Source organism: Aptenodytes forsteri, unplaced genomic scaffold, assembly GCF_000699145.1.
Source record: "Aptenodytes forsteri isolate BGI_AS27 unplaced genomic scaffold, ASM69914v1 Scaffold23, whole genome shotgun sequence".
Taxonomy (NCBI): Eukaryota; Metazoa; Chordata; class Aves; order Sphenisciformes; family Spheniscidae; genus Aptenodytes; species Aptenodytes forsteri.
In genome coordinates, this window is record NW_008796043.1 from 896,912 (window position 1) to 921,664 (window position 24,753).

The 24,753-nt window shown below is 39.9% G+C and overlaps 1 protein-coding gene across 1 annotated transcript in view; it reads right to left on the reverse strand.

Moving 5' to 3' along the window:
- Positions 1-24,753, reverse strand: part of SPIDR (scaffolding protein involved in DNA repair) — a 202,485-nt gene that overhangs the window by 109,157 nt on the left and 68,575 nt on the right. The window contains exon 8 of the mRNA XM_019473737.1: positions 18,672-18,891. Within this exon, the coding sequence (XP_019329282.1) occupies positions 18,672-18,891 (220 nt within the window). The remainder of the gene's footprint in view (positions 1-18,671; positions 18,892-24,753) is intronic.

Here is a 24,753-nt window from a genome sequence, read left to right on the forward strand (position 1 = left end):
GCTGCCGCCTGCCCTGAGTCACCCCCCAAGCTCCTCGCTGTTAAAGTCAGAGGCGGCAACGGCAGCCACCGACTTTTCGGGCCTGCAAAAACAGCGTTTATTTAAGAGACTGCATATCGTTCCTGCTGTTTACTTGCTTTCCCCACAAATACAGAGCTTAAATACCCCAGCCAGGTGTCCTTACGTGGGCTCAAGCCACTGCAGAGCTGCTCCACGTACCCCTTCTTCTTGCCCTTAAATAGGAGTTTCTGCTTTGGATAAACTTCAGGTCCCTGGTAGGTTTAAATCAGCTTAGACACTGACTTCTATGATTCTTTCATTTTACTTCTCATTTCTTCACACGAAGGCACACTGCAGAAGGGTGCCAAGGAAAACGGTGACACGCTGTTGCGGGGCAGTTTGTTTTTTAACTTTTAAGACATTACTGAGAGATCATGATGTGATAAGGATACCTAGGCAGGCGGCCTCCATCAAACACAGCTCTGGAACACGGGTCTTCTCAGTTTTTTCTCTTTTCATACAATATCTACCTTCTAACGCATGACAAAATGAGACAGATGGGGTGGGATTCCAACTCTGCACATCTCTCTAATTTCATTTATCAGAACACATTAACAATAAATGGCATTATTTCATTCTACTCTTAAACTGTTAGCTAAAATTATACAAGAGAGATTCTCGGTTGTGTTGCAGTCAGTGAGTTTACTCCTTTCAATATGTTTAGTCCAGTTAGTCTGATATTTTTGGGACATAAATTTTTAAAATTCTATGAAACATCCTACCTGGAAAAAAAAAATCTCCTCATATTTTAATAAACAACTGTATCAAAGACAGTGAAGTGTAAAAAGAAACAGTAGTTGTTACCAGATCCATGATGAAGCTGAAGGAGAGTACACCAAGGGAGCAGGGAGGGAGGTTAGGGAATATGAAAAAAAGGGAATATAGAAAACCCTTCATTTCTAGAGGACGTGAAGAAAGAGCTCTTCAGGAAACGCTTTTCCATTTCATGTGTCTCTAATCATATAACAAAAAGTTTAAAATACATAATTTCATCACTCCAAAACCAACAAAACCCTAATGTGTGGATGTTAGTTTAATCATTATTTTCCAGGGAATACAAAGGAAGCCAAAACTCATCTTGAACAGCTAAGGAGTATGACTGGTCATAGTAAAGTGTTCGCATATATCACTTTCCTCCCAAATATTTACATAATAAATACAAATTTCTCAATGTTGACTGACCACAATGAAAAAATAAAGATCTGGAAACAATATGCAAGACGGCTGCATCATTTTCAATATTATTCGTAATTAATCAGCTATGTGCTGTTAGGTTTATTCTATCTGTTCAGCTGTAGTCCTCCACATCAAGATCCAGATGGCTCCAAAACCTGCAGGTGGTCTGTCAGTCCCAGTTCCCCAGCTTCTCACTCCATTCACGGCAATTTAAGAAATAAAAAATGTTTGCGTTTTCTCCTAATGTAGGGACTTGTTACTAAAAGGTCAAACAAATATGTCTACCCTCTGACCAACCTCATGCTATCTATGACTTTTTTAAGGAAACTGTCTCTCTTAAGAACCGCATGGTAAGTAAACACATTGCTTTCCTGGTAAGAAGCCTGCAAGCGTTGGCTACACCAGCTGGCCACATCTGACCAGCTAGACAACCCAAAACCACCTTTTTGCCCTCTTCTTTAGAGGTCACAAATATTCAATATATGTGTATGACCACCGAGGTGGAGACGCTGCTCTTGAAACAAATTGGCATTGTTGGAAAACGTGACAAGAAGACTCATTAATTTTATTTTATAAAACTTGATGGAGACCCGGAAAAGCACTAGTCAGCTTCCTGCAGCCACTGCAGCCAGTGGCTACTGAAAAAAACAGCTGACCTGTGCTTTTATACATACATATATAAATTTAACTGAAGTTCACAGATGTCAACAGACAGCCATCAGTATACATGACTATTAAAAATAGTACCTTTTTTTTTTCATGTTTTGCAACAAAATGAGAGAAAAGGAAAGGCAAGAAGTTTCTATAACTGAAAAACAGAAGTAGGAGGAAAAATAAGGCAAATATTCTATTGCCTGAATATAAAAAAAGTAGTGGCTCGGTAGAACTGGCCGATTTTCTAAGCTAAAAGGCAAAGAAACTGAAATATGTCCTCAGTACCTTCTAAAATGTTAGCACAAGCTAAGGTGGCCTGCAGCCACTGAAGAATACTAAACGTTTTTTGGTTCTTGACATTTTTTCTCCATTTTCTATTTTATATTATATGCAGAGAGAGACATACACAGGGGTTTTTCCGCTATATATTAGGGATTTAAAAGTTCTCCCTTTTTTCTCCAGAAGTTATTTTTTTTAAAATAAACATCACCTTATCAAAATGTAAATACATGCAAATCATACTGGGTCACTTCTGAAAAGCAGACTTTAGAATTTCTGAAAGATGAACATTTTTAAATGTTTGACCATTTAATCCCTAGTATTGAAGTCTGGATGGGGATTAGAATGGACACAGTGCACACAAGTGATGAGAACCTGGGTGTGTTCTCAGCTTCCCCGAAGCTTAAATTCATTCTCCTCGCCTGTGTTTTAGCTGCTTATTCATTCTATTATTCTTTCACCACCAGGAATAACGTTGGAATGCCAAAAGCATGAATGAAGTCACAGTGAGAACTTCCGTCTATGCATGGTACACAGAATTAAGCTTCAGGTGTGTTTCAGGAGGCCGCCTCAAGAACCTGTGGCTCACGAGCCTTGTACCAAGCACACACTGCCATACAGTTATGGCCAACTTTCTCCTGGCAAAACCTGGCAGCGATTTGATCTCCATCCATTGACCTCCACAGATGAAGTAAACACTAGATTGGAAATTCAGCCTCAGAAGACTACAGATACTTTAATGAAAAGATTATTTTTCACCAAAAGAGTAACACAGTGTGATACATATTTGCTACCAATTGGCAGAAACACAGCAGTTTAACTTGACTTCTAGAGGGAGAAGCATCTTCCTTTTCTTGAACTTATAGAAAAGGGATTCATTCAGGAGTAACAAGGTTTCGAAAACAATGGGTGCACAGAGAAGAAGAGATCAGAAAATTGAGTAATACCCAGAGATCAGTACGAAAAATATGTCGACTCTCTTCTCCTGGTTACTTTTCCATACCTTTCTTGCTCACACTGCCATTTGAGTGGATAACTCTTTTTCTCCGAGACTAAAATTTCAGTTGCTAACAGTGTGCCCTGTAACACCTGAAATACTTTTAACTGCAAAGGATCAGAAGCAGGGAGAAAAACCCCTTAATTTCATAGGTTCACTTTTACATCTGGTAAGCAAAACAGCCCAGACAGCAGCTGCTAATGATGCACAGCCCTGTTTACACAGGGCTAAGAGCAGAGTCCCCTGGGAACCAAAACTCCCCCTGAGGTTTTGGAAGGCCATACTGGGAGAAGGTGGCAATTTCTTCACAGCTCCTCACCTCTGTGCACAACCTACACAAACTCTGTTTTCAAGTCTGTCCGTACTTTTGTGAATTACGCTCCCTCCTCTTCCCTCTGGTTTTTCTTTTCATGCGTCTCTGTTTTCTGCTGCTGGCTGGACCTGGCAGTGGAAGTGCTGAACAACAGGAGCGGGTCCAGCCCTGTTGCTGACTCAGATCTGAGAGCCTGTGCTCATCAGATTTCGCTGCAGCATTCCAGATTTCGGTACCCAAAAAAATTCAGATACTTATCTAAACCAAACTTCCTGAGGGTGAACTATCCCTAGCACTAAGACACTTTGAGGGCCAATACACGCTTGAGCAAGAGCCCATCAGCATGCAGAAGACAGCATGCCAACTGTGCTTAAAGCAATACCTACCTACAGAACTTCAACTCAGCCTGACTAGGTAAATTACCAAGTTAATTGCCTTGGTATTCATATTTACATTCAAAAAAAAGGATATGCAGATCTGAGGTCAAATCATTAAGCTGTTCCATTAAAAACTTTGTTTTAGGCAAACGGACTTCAGAAAATTTCTTTTGTAATGTAAAATGGAACCATCTGTACATAAATTTTGGGAGGTATTTTGATGTTAGGTTTATTGATGTAATTATGCTGTTACTAAGCTGTTTACTGTTTCAGGCTCATAATAGCTATGAGGGCTTGTTAGCAATACTCTGAAATCACAGGGAAGTCTCTTTCCCTTTGGTTTGGAAAGAGAAAGCAAAAATTCTAAATGTCTTTATTTCCACATTTTGTATTTGCACGTAGCATCTACTTCCTTTAATGTGGAAATTTTATGATCAGGAAGCTTTTGCCTCGATCTGTTTAGCTTTACTGCTTGGCCAGCCATATTATTATTATTATCATAACAGTATGAGACGACATTATTTAGCAGTGTTTAAAGAAAAAAAAGTCCAATGGATACTCTCAAGACGAAGTATTTCTTCATATTCACTTTATTCTTAAAGCAATAAGACGACTGATACTGCAATTACTACAAAAAGAAATAATTATAAAAAGTACGGTGGTAATAACCCACCGTATCTTAAACTGTTTCCTCTTTGGAGCTGGAGATTATTGGTTTTCCAGTTTCAATTTTGAAAAGGAAGTCTCCCACGCAGCTCAGCAAAACAGATTTCTCAAAAGAAAGCTTTCACTGGCTTGTCATTCGATTTGGAGAGACAGACTATAGCAGATTTTGCCAGACAAACTGCTCAAAACCCCAACCCGTTTCTGAAGCCTGTCTTTACTCTTTTGTAATACTAAAAAGCCATTATCCAGGGTTCCCGTGGACAACTGCTGGACCATTTGCACAACAGAGTGGTAGGCAGAGTATCCATACAGCAACAGATTTTGCTACTCAGCAAACAATCTTTGTTTAACAGAGACCGAAGCAGTACCAGAAGCCTTCGGTGTATATTTAATGCAGTGAGTAGCATCCCCAAGAAATGCACCGGTCAGGAAGGAGACACACACACACAACTTTACAGATTGATTATTTAAACTCCTAGAAATTGGACAGCATTAGGCACCTAAACTCTGCCTGCCTTCCTTATGAAAAACAACAAATAACTAGATAAGAAGTCCAACAAAAATTGTCATCTGTGTTGCAAATAAAGTTAAGTAGGGAGGGTGGGGGATTACAAGGTAATGTCATCCTATTTGCTCTCTGCTTACCGTAACGTACATCAAGAATTTGTATTTTTTGCCCCATTTGACCTCCTAAATGGATGAAATACATTACATCTTGTCAGAGAGGCTTGGTAAGGAACACAGAATAAGAGGTGAACCCAGTAATTAAATATGTTGAAAGGTTCTATGATAAGTTAAAATCAATGATGGATTTACCACAGCAGAATCAAGAGACGAGAGTCAAGAGGGAAGGAATGGGATAACAGAAACCAAGAACTTGTGTACTTTCCCTCGAGGGTTGAGAATTAGCATTAGACAGAATAAAATGTTAAAAATCACAAGACACAAAAGTCTTAGGGACAATTTGAAGTAGTTAAAAAGATGCAAGGAGTTAGGTGAAATATGAAAAGAAAAGAAAAACATCCCCACCAAACCCACGAACAGGTCTGTTAGGCTTTCAACAGGTTAAAAGCCTGTCATAGTCAGGAGGTAGCTCTTAACAAAACCCATGGCATGCAGGGAAGTTCTCAGTTTCTCCCCTGGCAAGCTCACTTCAAAGCAGAGTTTGTAAACACCTTGGGGGGGAGCCCAGAAAATTACAGCGAGTTTCAGAAACATTTACAAGTGCTTTGCAGAAATGAAACTTCAGTTAACGAGATCAGTTTTGTTCCCCGGGTGGAGAATGGTTCGCCAGTACACAAGGTCAATGACAACCAGTACGGAGAAGTCTTTAAGAGTGTTAAACTAAATGGCACACGGCCTTCTTCAGCATTATGATGGAGCAAGTTGTGTAAACAGCGTGGTGACAGCCTCATGCACATCGCTACATTCAGAACAGATCGTGTACCGAGTTGTTAAAAGTAGTGCAAAAGTAATGGCGCACAGAACTAAACAAATCCCCCTTTTACAGACCCTCACTTCACAGATACAAAACTTTGACGCCAGAAAAAGTTCTGGACAAACAAGCGCTGAGGCTGCCTCAGAGAGATCAGTCACCCGAGACCAGTTTTACCTGGGCTTCTGCTGACAACATTGCCACCTTCCGCAGCCGGCGGGAAGGGCAGGGCCGCGGGCGCTGCCGGCGGCGGGAGGCACCGAGCCCGGCTGGCGTACCTGCAACCGAGGGACTCTGCCAGCCTTCCACCGCACCTGGGAATTACTATGGAAACGATATTTAGAAAAGTGTTTTCCCACCACTGCGCTGTGTAAAATGATTCCTGTTGGCAGGGATTTCTCGAAGAGAAACCTATGTCTTTATATAATGCTCACAACGCTACCTGAAACGCTCCCACCCTGCGAGGTTCAGCCCCGGCCCGTGCCCCGCTGCATGCCTGTTCAGTTGGGTCTTCGGTGCCACTGCAAGACCACACTGTAAACCATATTGCTCAACACCCCTAACTTAAAATATTTCATTTTCAAAGCAAATGATTTCATTGATTCAGCGCACAGCACAGTCCCAAGAACAACTGGTCTGGTACAAGGGAGGGACAACGAGCACAGCACACAGAAGGGAAATACAATAAAGGGAAAGCATTCTTCACCACACAGTAAAATAAAGATAGTATTGAATGCATTGCCAGCGTGACTGCTCCTGTCACTTCCAAAATAGCTTAGGACGCTGAGGAAAGCCAAAGCAGACGGTAAGGGGAGGAGAGTACCGCTCTCTCGATGCCCAGACTCGAGGACCTCTCATTCCAGACTCCAGCCCTAACGCATTTGATTACGATCATGCCCAGTTTCAGTCAAGAGCAATAACAAACCACACGTGCTACTCTGGCTTCTACGTTTTCACAATGTAGGATTTACACATGTCAATATATGCATTTTATGTAAGTTTTAACATCTGATGAGGTTATACAGTAAGGCTGGATTTTGTCTTGCTAGCTTGCAGGGAGCATTTTCCTCCGGATTGTCCACAATACATGTATAGTTAATAAAGCAGTAGCATTATGATAGCAGTTAAATAAACAAACTACAACTAATAATAAAATTAATACATTAACTAATAGATTTAGTCCACATTCTGGATGGAAAATGGCTCTACCCAGCCATAGCCAAAGTACATCAACACAGCTGACAGCATGGGATAGGAAATTACTTTTCAAGAAAAGCTTCAGAAAAATCAACACTGCAACCAAGTAATACCTATATTAATTTAGAAAATGGGTGCTGAGAGTTTAATCTAAATAGACATAGAGGGGCTTTACATGTAAGAGTTACACACATTTCCAAATCTCAGACCTCTTCCATGAAGGCAATCTTGAATGTGTAGGGTTTGCCTTAGAACAAGATTCATGATCACAGGTAAGGATCCTGACCAATTAACAACTGAAAGACACATGAAGACAATACTTTTATATGTAGTCTAATCTAAAAAATAAATAGATATAAAAGTTGTTTGGGGTTTTTTTTGCCCTGAAAAGGTATCATTTATATTTAGGTTGTGGAAATAATTTCCCCCCCTTGTTTTCTCCTCTAAGCTGAGCTGGTGCTAAGGGCAGTTTCAGGGTAACCAGTAAACCTAATGGGATTCCATTCCTTCCTGAGCAGCAGTCCTCAAAAATCGGGAAATTACAGCCATATCTGAAGTGACCAGCAACCAAAGGCAATTCTCAAGGCTTAGGTGGACTGTTCTAGAAGTTGATAATGTGGTATGTTGATGTTTGTTTTTAAAATGGGTTTGGTTTTGAGTATAGCCAGCAAACGGCTCCCTGCTATACAGCAAGATTGGAAAGTGAACTCTTAGAGTCAAATACCTCCCAGCAAAATTAAACAATCACCTCATGCACAACTTCTCAAACCGCAAGCTATGAGTGTCAGCCAAAGAAGGCTGCAAAAGACAAAGAAAATACTGGGCAGCTTGTTTATTTTTGTGAGAGAGATGGAAAGTAAGAAATATTTGGGAAGGTAATAAAGAACTATCCTATTCTATATAAAAAGTTTTCAAATAGTTTGAAGAACAACTATGATATACATACACTGTAAATCTGGGCTCCTTTAGGCCTACAAACCCTGTAAGTTCCAGCAACAGCCCATATCAATAAAATTTATCTCTTCCTCAATCTGTACATTCACAATGCATAAAATAGTACCAGCCCTATTAAATTAATATTTATGACAAGCTCAGGGAGCCAGAAGACAAGCAGTACTTGCTAAGGCACAAATGCAATGTACAAGTCTCACATAGTTGCATTGCCCACGTTTCTCAAAAATGAACCTCAACTCAGAGAAGTGATTTGTTTCCGGGAAACACAAAAGGCAGACGTGCTGTGCCATGCTGGGAAGACAAATGAAAACACAAATACAATCATAGAATCATAGAATCATTAAGGTTGGAAAAGACCTCTAAGATCATCGAGTCCAACCGTCAACCCAACACCACCATGCCAAATCAATGCAATTTATGGTTTTATACTGAATCTAAAGTGTTCTCAAGTTCAGTGCTTTCAGTGTCTTGTAGCACGCAGCATTCTAGTAGATATTCTGCCAGGTTTTTTCAGACTAGTTAAGTTATGATCTACAATGTCTGTCCCAACAATACTTCAGAGATAGCAAAAGGGGGTATTTCTTCACAGCCTCAGTTCAAATTACAAGGTATTAGCTGAAGATGCTGACAGACTTGGGTTTGCACTAATAGATGTGCTGTGAACAGCAGCAGCAGCTTCTAGGTGGACATGCAGTCCTCTCTTTTACACCAGCCAAGGACCATGGAGACTGACTGTGGACAATGATTCCCAGGAAGACGATGCAAAGCCCATCATCACGATTGGCTCTACAACAAACTCGCACCACTTACTAAAAATATAAAAATCCAAGACTTAAGAAAGGGGGAGATAAAGAACCATCAAAACCAGAAATATCCACAGAAATGTTCACTAGGCTTCTTAACTCTTTTATCAAGGAGAGAGACAGCAGATATCATTTCAGGAGTCCAAAGAGGTTAAAGAGAGGAAAAAAACAAAAACAAAAAAAATACACAAAAACCCCCTTCCCACATACCGCCAAGTATGATTTTTTTGGAGCCACATCAGTGATTTGGCTTTCAAAACACACAGTGAATCCCTCAAAGGTAAAATTAATTGTTGTACACCACTTCTAACGTCATGGATACTGTTCTTATACTTCTGCTGGGAGAAACTTGGTCTGCCAGAAGGCCGTACTGGGACAGTAACAAGAATAATACTTTTTCAAGACATCTCAGGAAGCTGTCAAAGGAGCTTACCACTCAGGGAGAAGTAATACATTGCAATCTGCATGGTTAATGTTGACTCAGAAGATTGGTAGGAAGAGAAGCTTCATCAAACACACAAAAGGCTGCACTGAATGTTTCACAGCTGAACTGTTTTATATACCAAAGTACGTTCTTGCTGCCAAAAATACATAAAACAACCATGGGCATTTTTTCCATGAGCTTTTACTGAAAGGAAAGCAATCTGCCTGGTAGAAGTAACAGCAAAATTCGTCCTCCCCCTCCCCCCCATGCCCCCGCCCTCCAGGATAGCAGAGATGTTTTAAATACTGCATTTTGGGTAGCAACATTCCAAATTCTTCAAATATTTGAAAGCAATGTTCCCCTCTTGAAATACTTGGGGTTTTAATTATTATTTCTGCTAGGAGTATAGTAATTAACTTTTGCTTACCTACATTTAAATATGACATTCAGGAGGAGGAGTCTGAGAAAGCATACCTTCATGTTGAAGGGAAACGCCAGACATGACAATTTGGTACACTCACACTTTATCCATCTCTTTGCCCATATAAAATTGCGTAAGGACACAAGCATGCTTAGCGTGAAAACCCACTGTGGTATAAAATATCCAGCATATTCAAAGCCCAACATAACTGCATACAGAACTGCATGTAAACATCTTAATGTAACTACACACCTAGCATTACAGTGGCAAATCACACCTGCTAAAGAGAGTGGCACTTGACTTTAAAATTGTTTCTCCATGATGAGCTACGGAAATACATTGTATTTCACAAAGTGAAAGTGCTGAACAGCAATCCAACAAGAAGAAATCATCATTTTTCAAAATGTAAATTTTAAAAAAGAATTAGCTGATTACTGATAATCTTAAACATTTAAACAAACCATTCACACAGTCAAAACTTGCTCTTTAGTGGTTAAACTACTGCAGGAATTTTGGCACACAGTCTTTTTACAAATTAAGTATTGTTTTACACGTCCCAAATGTGTTAGTCATAAACATTAGCAGAGGAATACAAATCACAACTTTTTAATAACCCTGCAGTAAATCTGAACTTGTTCATCTGAACTTATTTAGCTTGTTTTTCCTTCATGACTGGATAAAGCAGACTGCAGGATTTTGTGCAGTGCCAGGTCTTGGCTCCATCAGTTGCTCATTAAACAAGATCTGGAATTTAGCATTGGATTGAATGCACATGGGAACTCATGTGAAGCTGCTCGTATATCATTGATAGCTCCGTTGCTAACACAGAGTTTATCCAAGACCGTACATTTTTCGTTGACTCGAACAAAGCTGTTCGCCATCCCCTGTTTTTGACGTCAGTGGACAACTACCCACTAACAGTATCTGTCACTACAAAATGCTTGGAATTTCCTCACTTATAAAAGCTGGAAAGTTTCAAGTACAGACCTTTCATTAAAAAAAAAAAAGTACACACTATTAGATTTTCAGGATGAGAATATTTTGTGATTATTAGAATAGGACATTTTCATTCTCAATGAGTATTTTTTCCAGTAACTTAAGAATTCAAACGTAAACAGCATCACTGACTGTAAGGAATGGATGTTTAAAAACATAATTTTCCTCTTCTGTTCCTAAAAACCATGGACTCAAATGTATGCTGATTCCTCAACACGAAAGCACCGCAGTGAGGTGATTAAGGTTTTTCCCGTTAACTGGACACTACAATCATTCCAGTAGGATCAATGTTGGATGGTATCTAGTATTTAAGAAAAATGTAGAAAACCACCCCCCAACATAAACCAGTCTATTTACATTCACTGCCTCTTTTCTACACTTCCTTTATTCTTACAAGTGAAACAGCCCATATTGAAGAAAGTCATCCTGGTGGAGGCTCCCTCCGGAGCACAGAATTACCTTCCGAGTACAACACACAGTGTTGCTGCTCGCTCTAGGCGAGCTCTGTGCAGGCTGCCTGGGTAGCCCTCGCTGCTCGCGTGAGCCAGGAGCATAGCAACTGGCTGCACGTACCCAATGCAGCCATCCATCTGGACAGAGACATATTCTACCCCTGCTGGAGGTTTTTGTGCCAACAACAATGCATTTCAACCTTGATCTAAAAACCAAGCTGCTGCTTCGCAAACACCACTTGCTTCTGACCCCTCCGATTTGGCTGAAAGCAAACAAACATATCAACAAAACCCAGCACTTCATTGCTACAATACAGTGGAAAGTCCCCCTTTTCAGCATGTCAAGATACCATCAGCTATTAGCCCAGAGACAGACAGTCATGTTTAAAAATCCAGTTTGAATCTTCTACAGAACCCTGGATTTACTATCTTGAGGCTCCCATCTTCCCCAAACGTGTTTCCATTCTTTTCTCCATGGAAAACCCCTTTCATAGAGAGCAGTTCTTTCATCTTTGTTTTTCAGGGTAGTAATATTTTATGTATGACATTCATACAATACATCTATCTATGCCATAGTTATAAAAATAAACAAGTCTATCTCACTGTAAAAGTGTGATCATGTTACTACGTTTATTAGACATAGCCCATATCCGAAATACCAGGTATCTGTTGCTTCAGGTGGTTGTGACAAATCACAGAAATGGCATAAACAACTTGCTCTCCTCTTGGAATCAAAGCTTTGTAATTCTGTATTTTTCCAATTAGGTCATCCACCTATGAAGGAACATAATTATTTATTGATTTGACTACCAAGAAATGGTGTTATTTCCATTTTCTACATGCAAGGTGAACAAACACAAATAATACTAATGGCTTAATCTCTTTAGTTCTAGGGACATAAAATAGGATATACCTGAGCAGCTCTACAGATACAAGTTTCTCCCTTTACATGAGGGGATGGACAAAAAATCAGACTTTTAAAACTAGAAAAATAAGTAAAATCCTAAGGACTACTCTGTCAAAATGGATAAAGCAACAGAAGTAGTGAAGAAATTATATTAAAAGCTTGTTAGAGACAACTTTCAGTTCACAAAAAGTATATTCAAATAGTATATAACTGTTCTCAAAAGACAACTCATCTCTTTTGAAGTGATTGCACTAGGAAAGGTATATCCTAACAAAAAACATACAAGCACTTGCAAGAAACCTGCAGCTGCTTCAGCTTCTTCTGAAAGGAGTTTCAATTTTCACAACTGCATGATCTCTGAGAAGCAATTCCAAGCAGATGATATGATCTGATCTTTGGCTCCAAGACCATTCCCATATGTACTTTAGAAATAGTGCCCACACTGGCTTTACAGCTCTAAAGTTTTGTAGAATTTTATCTTCCGAGTGAGCCTCGTCCCTCTTATCAGGGTTCTCCCACTCTGCTATTGTATCATCTTCAAAGAAAGAATGTAAAGGCAGAGCTAACATCTTTCCGATGGGAGGGATCTGACTGGTGATCTTTTTTCCCCCTCTTTTCCATCCGTTTGAATATTTGTATGTGTATGTATATATATGTATATTTATAAATGCTTAGATTTCATCAAAGGAAGATGGTGAACATAGATCAGTTTTGTCCAACTGATCAATCAATCATTCAAAGAAGCTGCCTCTCTGAGGAACATACAAACACTTGCAAGAAACCTGCAGCTGCTTCAGCTTCTTCTGAAAGGAGTTTCAATTTTCACAACTGCATGATCTCTGAGAAGCAATTCCAAGCAGATGATATGATCTGATCTTTGGCTCCAAGACCATTCCCATATGTACTTTAGAAATAGTGCCCACACTGGCTTTACAGCTCTAAAGTTTTGTAGAATTTTATCTTCCGAGTGAGCCTCGTCCCTCTTATCAGGGTTCTCCCACTCTGCTATTGTATCATCTTCAAAGAAAGAATGTAAAGGCAGAGCTAACATCTTTCCGATGGGAGGGATCTGACTGGTGATCTTTTTTCCCCCTCTTTTCCATCCGTTTGAATATTTGTATGTGTATGTATATATATGTATATTTATAAATGCTTAGATTTCATCAAAGGAAGATGGTGAACATAGATCAGTTTTGTCCAACTGATCAATCAATCATTCAAAGAAGCTGCCTCTCTGAGGAGTAAGTAGAGAAACTGAATTTATGCAAAAGATGTTCCATACATGTCTAATTCGTATTTGTATTTTACCTTTATGGAACGAGAAAATTTTAAAGGATACAGATGCTTTCCTTCTTACAGAGCAGCAGTAGGTTGTTTCTGCACTTCATTAGTATATGAAGCCCAAGATCCTTCCTTCACATGATCTTTCTTGTGATAGGGAGGTATTCTGTAACAATGTTCTTAAATGCTTCCCTTGACTGGTGAGAGCAACAGTGATAAAAAGTCTCTATCTTCATCAAATGGAAGGCAAACCCTCTTTAACACCAGTCACACTAGTTCAAAACACATATTTCATGTTAGCTCCCTGTGTTGGTACTCTTATTGCTCACCAAGATTATGTAAGACCATGCAATGTAAGACAGTGTATTAAGTAAGACAATGCAAAAATCACAGTAACATATCCATTTATCGTAAGTCCTTGTTGCTGAGCCAACAAAACAGCCTATGGCATATCCAGGATAATTCTAAGGTAGAAGAATGCGTAAGTCCACAAAGCTAGATTGCTTCCCGTACATAAACTTGTTCAGGGCTTGGTTGCATATTTCTACAGCAACTTCCATCACTGGCCCACCTTAAAGGACTTGAGATACAAGGTTTCATCCTGTACTTCAGCTGATGTGTAGCAATGTTTTGTATGAGCTCTTCTTGGCAGTAAATAATTCAAACTCTTCTAAACCTCTTTCACTGAGGAGAGACCGAATCTAGTGTAATGCAAGTAGAAATGAAAAGTCCACATTAAACACTTTCACCAGGCACTGGAACACTTTCAAAGCTGAGTAATTATGATTCCCCGTGGTTTCATACGTTAAGAGAAACTAAAGAACAACTTTGAAGTTGCTTGTTGATGTCACAGAGTTAAGTGTTTTATACACTTACCATATTGAGTTCCTAAAATAAACTCTCTTTTTTTTTTTTTTTTTTTTTTTTTTTAAGCACCGAGAAGTTGCATAGGGAATAGCGGCTATCCAGCCAAGGATCCTGTCTTCTGCAGTGCGTAACGGCCAGTGCTTACAAGCAATGTAAGAACGGAACACAAAGTGGTTCTGTCCCTTTCATACCGTCCCAGCCCTCCAGTTACCAGCAGCATGCGAACTTCCTGAACTAGAGGTTTCATACCAGACCATCACATTCAATAGGTACGGATCGATCTCTGAGCCTGTCCAAATCAAATGTGATCTGTGGTTTATATTGCTATTGCCAACAACTGTATTAATATCAACTTACTTCTAGTAGTTTAACTTCAGAAATACATGAAAAACATTTCAAAGTTGTTAAATTTAATGGCAAGGAAAAGAATTCTAATCTGCACCATTTTCTTCAGGTTAATTTATCCTGAATATTCAACAGTAGGCATATCTATGAGCAGGAGACAGGAGTATCTGAAGGAAACTGTCTATCCTCAAGCCCTGCTGTGAGCCGAAAAATGAATCCTGAAGTCTCTAAAAATATCAACTCTTACCACTTTCTGCTATGCACGGTAAATTATTTCTATCATTTTTACAATTAAACAAACAAACAAAAAACCAGGTAAGTTGAAGCCATAAAACCACCACCAGTGGAACTGGGAAGCCTTTGTTCCCATTCTATCACGTTTTTGCAGTATCAAGCAGTCTTCACTTTTTGCTGGATATGTGTTTCTGCAAAGTGAATAAAGACTTAGTAATCGATTTAATTACACTCAGTAATAAGCTTTTCCTTTTCCAGCTGTTAAAAACACTTAATGATTCAGATTCAGTTTGTAAAAATTATGAGGTGTTCATTTAAAATCTTAATCCAAGAAATTGCGCAGGTACTGCAAAGACAACCAAAGGCAAGCCTACACAGGCAGGGGCAGGCAGGGCTGAGTTCTTTTGCCTGTTGTGTTCCCAGCTGGCCACACACAAACTAGCTCCAGCCCAAAACACGCAACCATTTTCATGTGATGTGTCCAAGTTAATAGGCTTTATGTAGATACAACACTTCAATAATACTTCTATATAGCCTCAAGATCAGAGCAGGCTCCCATCAGATGGCTCAGAGGCCAGACACGCTGGTTTGAAGATGTTAATCAGCCTATTGGGGTTGCTTTCCCTATAGCAAGTGACAATTCTCACATGAAATCCCTTTCATTCAAGACTGTAAATATGTACCTTAGGACACTAGACCCGAAGAAATCCATATCCAGTTATAAAGAAATCAGGGCTCAGTCCTGCAAATTCTTACTGTGACACAGAGCTCCTCTGAAAGTTGGTGGGACCACTCTCCTGAGCAATGTCCAGTTGATAAGATTCTTATAACCAGCCTCCTGTCAATATTTTATTTTTTAAATTAAATTGCTTGTATTCTAGTGCTGAAGTATCATGGGATTCTGTATGCAAACAAATACCAACAATACAAACACATCTCTAAACACAGCTTCCCAAAGTATTTATGCAAGTCTACTGCCAGAGACATTTCGCATACCAAGCTGTGCACTGAGTTCACAACACATACAAATACAGTTACAAAAGCAGTGTCTTAATTTTACAAAGGCTCCAGGATGATGCATTCAAATTTTGCTCATGAATAGTCACATACAGAAGCCAGCAGCCTGTGTGTCTGCATCTTACTTACTCACTCAGCTGCCTGGTCAGAAAGCAAAAAGCAAAGTCAGAACATAATTCTGGGGTGTTATTTTAAAGATATCGGGAAATTCTGCTCTCAGGACGTTACTTTACAGCAGCAGAAGCAGTCCACTAAAAAATCACCCCATCTCATCCCATTCCGCCTTACCATATGAGTATCTCAAAATACAGGATGATGATGCACAGTATGCCGTGTGTCCCAGTGCACGCAGGTCATTCAAGGATTGTCTCCCCTTGCATCTACTTATTTTTTTGTTCCCTTTTGCTTCTGACTGGTGATATCAATAAGATAGGTAAATATGCTTATTTCACCATGTCAGGGTTAGATTTAGTTAATTCATTCTTATACTTGTCACACATTTGAATCAACAGGAAAGCATTTTAACACAAACAGTATTTGTTTTTAATGACAGAAGTACAAATTCAATGCAGAGTAACAGAAACTACATTTCAGCATTCAAGAGTTCTCAAGTAAGAGTTTAACAGAATAGAAGCTTGGAAACGTGATAGAGGAAACTTCCATTAAGTGTACAAGCCCAATTTCCAATTAATGTAAACTGAAAGTGCCAAATAATAATCTAAAACAAAACCATCCCTCATCCTCCCCCCTCTCCGCCTCCAGTAGGTTTAGTTTAACAGTAACCAGCCCAACTTCTTTTGACTTCTGGTTGAGTAAACAAAGAGACGACTGACATTAACATAATTCCAAAACGATAGAAAACAGGACTAGAGAGGAGATATAATGCAGTTTTGCCACTATTGACTAATGTCTTTATAAAGTGCCTTGAGAGCCACATAGGTAAGGAGAGCAACTCTGACAACGCAGATATATCCCCTGCCCAAACATTCTGGTTTTATGAAATAACCTTTTGCTTACATGAGAAGTGCATCCTACTAAAATAAAAGCCAAAAGCAAATAAAAAGTGATATTTCTCGGAAGACAGACACCTATGAAGTTTTCTCAAGAAATCTCAGTTTACACATATATATAGGAATGAGTTTTATGTCCAGAACATCTTAGAATTTAAACAAATGAGAAGACCATACTAGTACAGTTACAGCCGCTTGTAGTCTGGAAAGGATCGTTATCAGTGCAGAGTTACATCTTCCCAGAGCAGACATGGAACAAGCTGGAGCAGTCTGGGACTTACGCATGCTAAGCATACTGACAGTAACCGTTCAGGAAAAGAAAAAAGGAGGGAAAAAAAAAAAGAAGATGAATCATACCCTAACTAAAACAGTTTTGCTGGTACAAAAATCTTTGTGTAGGTTAAGGTCTATACAGAAAGATACAGCAGCATAAATGCAATGCCTCGTGGTTTAAAAACAGCAGAGGAAACCTGAAGAGAAAAACGGAACTAAGATGGACGTTTGTAGGAGAGAGAAACAAGAAGAAAACAGGGGGAAACAAAGCAAATGTAAAGCATGAAAAGAAGCTTGCTGAAGGAGAAGGTAAACAAGAACAAACATTAGTACCTTAGGGGTAGAAGACAAAAAAAAAAAAGCAGTGACTTATGTCATATCAGACTAGGACTTAATTAATATTCAACTGTATTTCCCTCAGCTACCGATCTATTTACATCTAAACTATCAATAGTAGTATCTGTAGCCATAATAAAACACAGATTAAGTATCTTCCCTTAATTTTTGAATCGCCTCCAGAAAGAGTTAAACAACATTTTAGAAGGGAAAGGTTACAAACTGGGGAACCCAAAAAAGATCTGCAGCTATCAATAAAGATAAAAACCAGATATGGACCTTTGCAAAACAGGAAAAAGTATTTTGCGAAAGGATATGGTCAAACACTAGAGGCAGGATTCTACTGCAGCTGGAGGCTAAAACTCAGGTAATGAATGCTGAAATACATAAGAAAAAAAATATTTCCTCTTTTATAACTTGGGTGGAGAAGAGTGAAAAGAGTATTCCCACTTCAAAGTTCTCTTGAATTTTTATGAAGAGTAGACCTTCCAACCTACAGCCACCAACAACCAGCTGCTTTACTAGAAATCTCATCACTTTTTGCTACTCCTTAAAATCAGGAGAAAAATCCAATTCAGAAAAAAATCACAAATGTAGACCAAACACTTTGAAGAATTCCAGAAAGGGTTGCACTGAAGAGGGATTTGGGGAACTGAAAACAGTGACAGCAGCAGCAATGTGGAACTACCAAAAAGGTGTCTACCGATTCCTTAAGAATAGTGTGAATCTCTCATTTCTTGGTTTTTTCCCCCCATTTTTTTAGCTGCATGTTGTTTTTGCTGAATGCTATACAGTTAATACAGACTTTTCCACTGAAACATTATACCCATACTCACAGAAACAGATGAGCATTCCTGAACTACTTTGCTACCAGAAAGTATGCACTTTATTGGCCTTATCATTGATAAGACATTGCTCAGGCCTTTCTATCGCTCTAAACATGAAAATATTAAGTGAAAACAAAACTGAAGCCCTGAGCAACACTAGAGGCATTATGATACACATTTAGTTGTTATCTGAGCTATCATTAAGATATCTGTCAAAGTCTCTCCTGCTGCCAGAGACAGATGACCACAAGAGAGCCCTGCTCCCCCCCCTACCCCCCAAGGTCTTTCCTACAACAATGCAGACAGCATTCTACCAACCCCACTTTGTTCTGCAGTGCTACAGCAAGCGTGGCCAATTCTCCCTACTCACCATGGAGGGTAGATGTGGATGACATCCTGTGGCCTGCTCTTCAGGTGAGCTGCTGTCTCTCTTGCAAAGAGGACTTTGAGTATTGGTTCTCCTGCACTGATGACAGCATCCTCGGATGAAAGCATAGCAGAAGACTGTTCCAGCTGCTGGCAGATGGCAACTTGTATTGTACACTCCTCAAACATTTCTAAGATCTTCACAATTAAGACACCAGATTTATCTGGAAAGTAAATTAAAATTAAAAATAGAAATGCGAAGTCTGGATGAAGAGAAAGAAATTCTGGCACTCTGAAGATGTGCCATGCAGATGCAACTCTGCTCTCTGCAGATCTGTCTGACCGCAAAAAATCCACAAGTAGAATACATTGCACCACCAAAAGACTTAAGGTTAAGGTTTTCTGGTCATTTTTCTTTTCTTTATAGATACTATTAACTGTGGAGACAAAAGCCTACCTGCACTTCCTCCAAACACCTATTAAATCACAAACTCCTTACAAGAAGCCCTCTCCCATCACGTTTGAACTTTTTAATCTTGCAACTCATGCACTTTGTTCAGTCTTTTTTATTAGATACTGCACAAAATAAATTTATTTAAAAACAGAATAATCACACTGTGTTAAAAGTGAAGCTGTGTTTGCCGTCCTTGACCTTTCTCAAAGCAACAGTTGTCAGGGACCAAGTTAGACAAGTACCTGTTAGGTACAAAGCATCTAAAAGCTGATGATTCACATTTAGAGATGAATGTGGAGAAATAGGGAGCAAGACAGATGCACTGCCTAAAAATAATTATTGCAAAACTGATCATCCATTTTATCAGTAAGCAGTCAGGATACAGAAGGCTCTTGTTTTAAAGCAATATGAACAGATACCAGCATCCCCACAGTTCGATTCTAAGCACTTTTGTCTACGCTGAACAAGAAACAACTTTGCACTGAAATGAAATTACTTCTAGCTCCCTTTGCAGTCTGCACAGGGCAACGGCTACTCAGACAGACCTGGGTCCGTACTGTAAGATTATGTAAGATTTCTTCTCTTTCTCACCTAGCCCCACTCAGATTTGCACTCTGGTCACCGAGGGGAGAATTGTTGTTATCAACCTGCCAAATGCTACAAGCAGTTAGTGGGGAAAGATAGGGTGCCAGAGGACAGGGGCGGCAGAGCCCCAATTCTACCCATTTTGATTCACAAGTTGCGTTGGGAAAAAACACAGCATCCCAAGAAAAACACCTGATATAAATTATTGTCTTCCCACAGCAAAGAAGAAGCAGGGGAGGAACTGTGAACGTGATACTGGAACTTAACGGCAGAGCTGTACTAGTTATTTGTTTGTTTATTTTAAGGCCCATTTCACAATTGTGAATGCCTTTCCTTTGGAAAATAAATCAAAATATTTTAGTTTCAGTTTATGAGAAACTTCAAAAAAAATTAACCCAACCCTCAAGAAACCCAAACCAAAGAAACTGGGCCCTAAAACCCTTCAGGTTTATTAAATAAAGTTAAATTCTACAAAAAAAGGAAAATATTTTGTTCCTGTTTTGTATTCCCCAGTCTTTATTACATTTTATACTGAAACTGAAATAAAGTAATTTTGAAATATAAAACTGAAATGTTCTCAAAGCCACTTTTATGTGAACCAAATTTTCATCACATGCAACATGCTTCTGCAAAGTGTTCTGTTTCCCATGAACTGGTATTTTCCAGCAGGATAAAGGGTTCCACCAGAAAGTCCCCCATGTGATGTACATAAGCCATTTCTGCCCAAGCCATTACAGCTCGACCTCCTTTTCCAGATCCGAGAAGCAGGAGTAGGAGAACTGATCCTTTCTGCCAAGTCCTTTGAGATTGGTTGATGAAGAGAGATGATTGCCACCGCTGTTACTCCTCACCGCTGTCACCTTCTCAGGGAAAGCTGTAACATCGCAGTGCCACTCCAAATACTCATTGCACTGTGTTAAGGTCTGCTTATGTGCAAACTTCTGCTAAGTGTGAGCACGGACTAGTTTGCTATGCCTAAAGGCAAGGACTTAGAATATTCACACTTGAATTCTGTTTTGCCTGACTAGCTGCAGTTGTGGTCCTCTGTCAACCCCAAGTCATCTGGTACGCATAAACAAATTCTCCCAACCACAAAAATTCTCAGCCTTCAAAGTAACTGAGCATTTACCTCTCCCCTCCAGACATACTGCACAATTTGCATTTTCATCCACTTTAAAAACCAAGTCACAAAAAAAAATCAACTTCAATTTTGAAACACACCAACAGTTTATTTAAAAAAAAGAAAAAGTATTAAGACAGCTTGTGAGAGAGACTGTTCATCACTTCCAAACTATGCATTTCTTACGTGCAGAATTTTATCACAATTCTTACTGGTCAGCAGCGTATGTGTTACTCAGCTGATAAAGCAGGTTGAAGACAATGAATGACAACCTAATAACACTTTTCTTTTAAATACCTCTGACTATAAAAATACTAGGTAAATCAAGAACAATACCTATATGAAAGCTTCTAAAAGACACTGGAGGAAAAAACCCTACCAAGGTACCAGAGTCTCTTGCAAGGCAGTCTTAAAAGTTGGTGCAAACACTGGGAGCTGATACTAAATGAAGCCAAACACTTCTACGTTAAAAGCAGCACAATTTCAACAACTAGCCAAGTCTCACACTTGGCACACATGCACATTCTACAGAACCACAATCTATTTGTTTATTTAGATGCACAGAGATAGTTTAATTTAATTACTCAGAAATTATTATTACTGCTGATGATAGAATGCTCTCTCGAACAACATGGCAAAACACTTTAGAATCCTGGCACGTGATGAGACACCAAAGTTCAGAACGTAGCTTCGTTTTTAATTCATTTGGCTCTTGTATTGTTATGTCAATCAAAAAAAAATCAAACATATGTGACTGCACATTGAAGGGAGAATTTGTGGGTGATGAGATGGGCTGGATCACTGCAATTTCTACAGTTTCCAGAGAAGTTTACTTGTTTGTTCATCCGTGTGAAAAGCTTACTTTAAGGTTTTGCAATGTTCTCTTTCACCCTTGGATAATTCACAGAATTTCTCGCTTGCTGAAGTCCTCATTCACTTAATTTCACTTGCAAAGCAGAATTACAGCCCAAGAAATTGCTGCAATACCTAGTAATCTTAAACAAGGAAGAATACCTTGCAATAATATGTATTAAAAAAGGTGCAAGTAATAACTGTGCTGCAATCCTGCCCATTCCTACACTGCATATTCCTCCATTTCCCATTCTGCTGTCTAGAGCACTCATGATTTTCTTTCTTCAGGGTTAGTTTTTAACAAAATCAACGAGCTAATCCAGCTAATTGCAAAGCCACCAAAGCACACGAGCAGATACTAGGGAAAGGAAGGAAACGAAGGAACAAGTGATGGAAAGGGGGGAGATGGGGCAGGGAGGGACTAAGGGAAGATGATTCTTTTCAATGACAGCCCAACCAGGCTGGATTAAGCGTTTCAAACACTATCCAGTTACTTCTTTTCCCCTACGGTGCCCAGGCTGGACTGTCCTCAAGAAGCTCCTTCAGCACACAGGAAGGACAGGCAAGATGAAGTCACTAAATAGTACATTTACAAGAAGTACTAAATACATACATTCCACAACTCTTGGCCAGACTCTCTTTCATCTTGTTTGAGCCTCAGTGTCCACAATGGATAGGCACCACACTACGGTAATGAAAACATGGGTCAGAGCATACCTAGTGTTATCTTTCAAACACTGATTCTAGGCATAATGCTATATAGTGGAGGGACCTGGAAAGAGAAGGGGTAAGAACTGCAGGTACCTATGGAATGCTTATTTAAAAATCCTTCAGCTCGCTTACTTGAAGGTAACCTTTCTCTTCCCATTGAAAGACAAGTCCACATGCACACTCACAGAGAGTGAGCATGCAGCTGCCCGGATGTGTTTAAAAGTCTTCCACTCAAGCAGCAATTTGAGGACTGTTTAACAAAGCTCTTCTTTGGTGCCAGATGCCTCTGCAACCGTGCAATGCTTGAGGGAGATAAAGATGGAAACCCAGATAGCTGCCTGGTCAGTGTCAGACACAGGTGGATTTCTCAGCAAAGCCCTGGGCACTCTCAGCTCCTGGTGACAGAGGGCTGCTGCAGCTCGGCGGTCCTGGAACCCAGCCTAGCATGGACAGCTGCCCCTTCCAGCACCTCTCTGTAGCCTTCACACAGAGTCAGCTGGAAAATCAGAGAAAACATCCACTGACACAGACTCAAGGATCATTTGAAAGATCTGGCCCCATGAATAAAAACAGAGAGCTTATTCATCCCAGGGGCATGAAGTATAAATTCAATCCCTGATACACAAGGTTTGAGGTGCGATGAAGAGAGACAGAAAGGCACTGATAAATCTGGTTAAGTGTGAATTTTGAAGAAGTATTTGGGATGTACAACATGTCTCCTCTAAAGAGCACCATTTAAAAGGAGAGGAAATCAGCCACCAGGGCCTGTAATGCTCCCTCACTTCTAACAGAATTTTCCATACGAAGAAAAACCTTCACAAAGACAGGCAGCAATGTGCTGGCTACTAGTGATTCAAAAGGTTGGTCACAGAAGGGCCGGAGTACAAGAAAAATCAGGTACCAGTGATGAACTGGGTTAGTTTCCACCCGTAAAGGTCACATCAGCCCTTTGCAGAACACTGCTGTGGTAAGTGCCACCCACTGGAAGGCAACAGACAGAAATCATTGCTAGATGGACCATGATCAAACAAATTAATTCCTCCAGACCTCACAAGTTGTCCAGAATGAGTGAAACCAGCAAGAGAGACTGACTGGTGGGAGGAACAAGCCATTTAAGCAGGGAAGTATCTCTGGTGAAGCCTCTCTACGATTGACAAGAACCTCCCTCACCTCCCAGCCAAGAAACAAGAACCTCTGACAAAAGCCATCCAGCATCCCTGCCATGAGGGGGCTGGACAGGCAGATTCAGCACCACCCCACCAGCATACACAGGAGCCACATCTTCAGGCTCCTCAGATATAGATGAAGAAATCCTGATCCAAACCTAGGCAAATGGGACAACTTCTCAATGCTACAGTTAGCAGAACCTTTGAAATCACAGGGAAAGGTCTTTTTGGCAACAGTAGTAATGGAACAAACCTAGCAAAGACCTTGGGCATAATTTCCAAAAAAGCCTGATGCTTCACAACTGTGTGATCAAAATAGGTCTATATTGTATGCATGGGTTCAGAAAAACAACCACTAACTTCTTGATAGGAGAAAAAAAATTATTTAGAACTACTAAGAACCCAGACTCTAGTTCTGGTTCAGAAAGTCCCAGAGTCAGAGATCTTCGGGAGATTGTTGAGAGAATACTTTGGGGAAGTATCATCAAGTGTTAGCCCTGTTAAAATTGTTCCTAGGCATTTTGGTAGCTCTTGTCACTGCCAGAAATAGGATCCTAAGCTAGAGGAACTTTTGGTTTGACCACCTAGCAGATCTGCTCTTATGTCCATAGTTAATTATTTAATTCCAGGTGACCTCTGGGATGTCGGTCTCTCACTCCAATTTGCAACCCGGACATGAAGCAGCTCAGTTAATCCACAAAGATATTTCAAGCGCATGGGAGATGAGCAAACAAATTTCATGCTGAATGCATCAGTTTCCCTGGTTAGTTCCTTTCATTGCTGTTTATTATTTCAGTACACAGAGTGATGCTGCCCTTCAGTCATATACCATGTCATATACCATGACATCAAAACATGTTTTGACACAGTACTTTGCAGATGTTTTGCATTACTCTGAATTCTGGGAGGGTTAAAAGAAAAAGGAAAAAAAAAAAAAAAGAAAAAAGTGTTCCCCATTCCTTTGGAGATCACGGACTCTGAGATCTGGAGCCTTTTGAAAACTTCAGCATGACTCTACAGTCTCTGGCAGAGTAAAGGCCCTTAGTCTTCAGACCTTACAAAGTGGCTTCACAGCAGACCCCCACATCGACACCAAATGTACATGGTCACAGATGATGCACTGGCCATGCCAAGGGCAGCCTAGGAGGGAGGCTAGGAAGAAAGCCAGTCTGCTTTGACTCTTAACAACCAAAAAGCA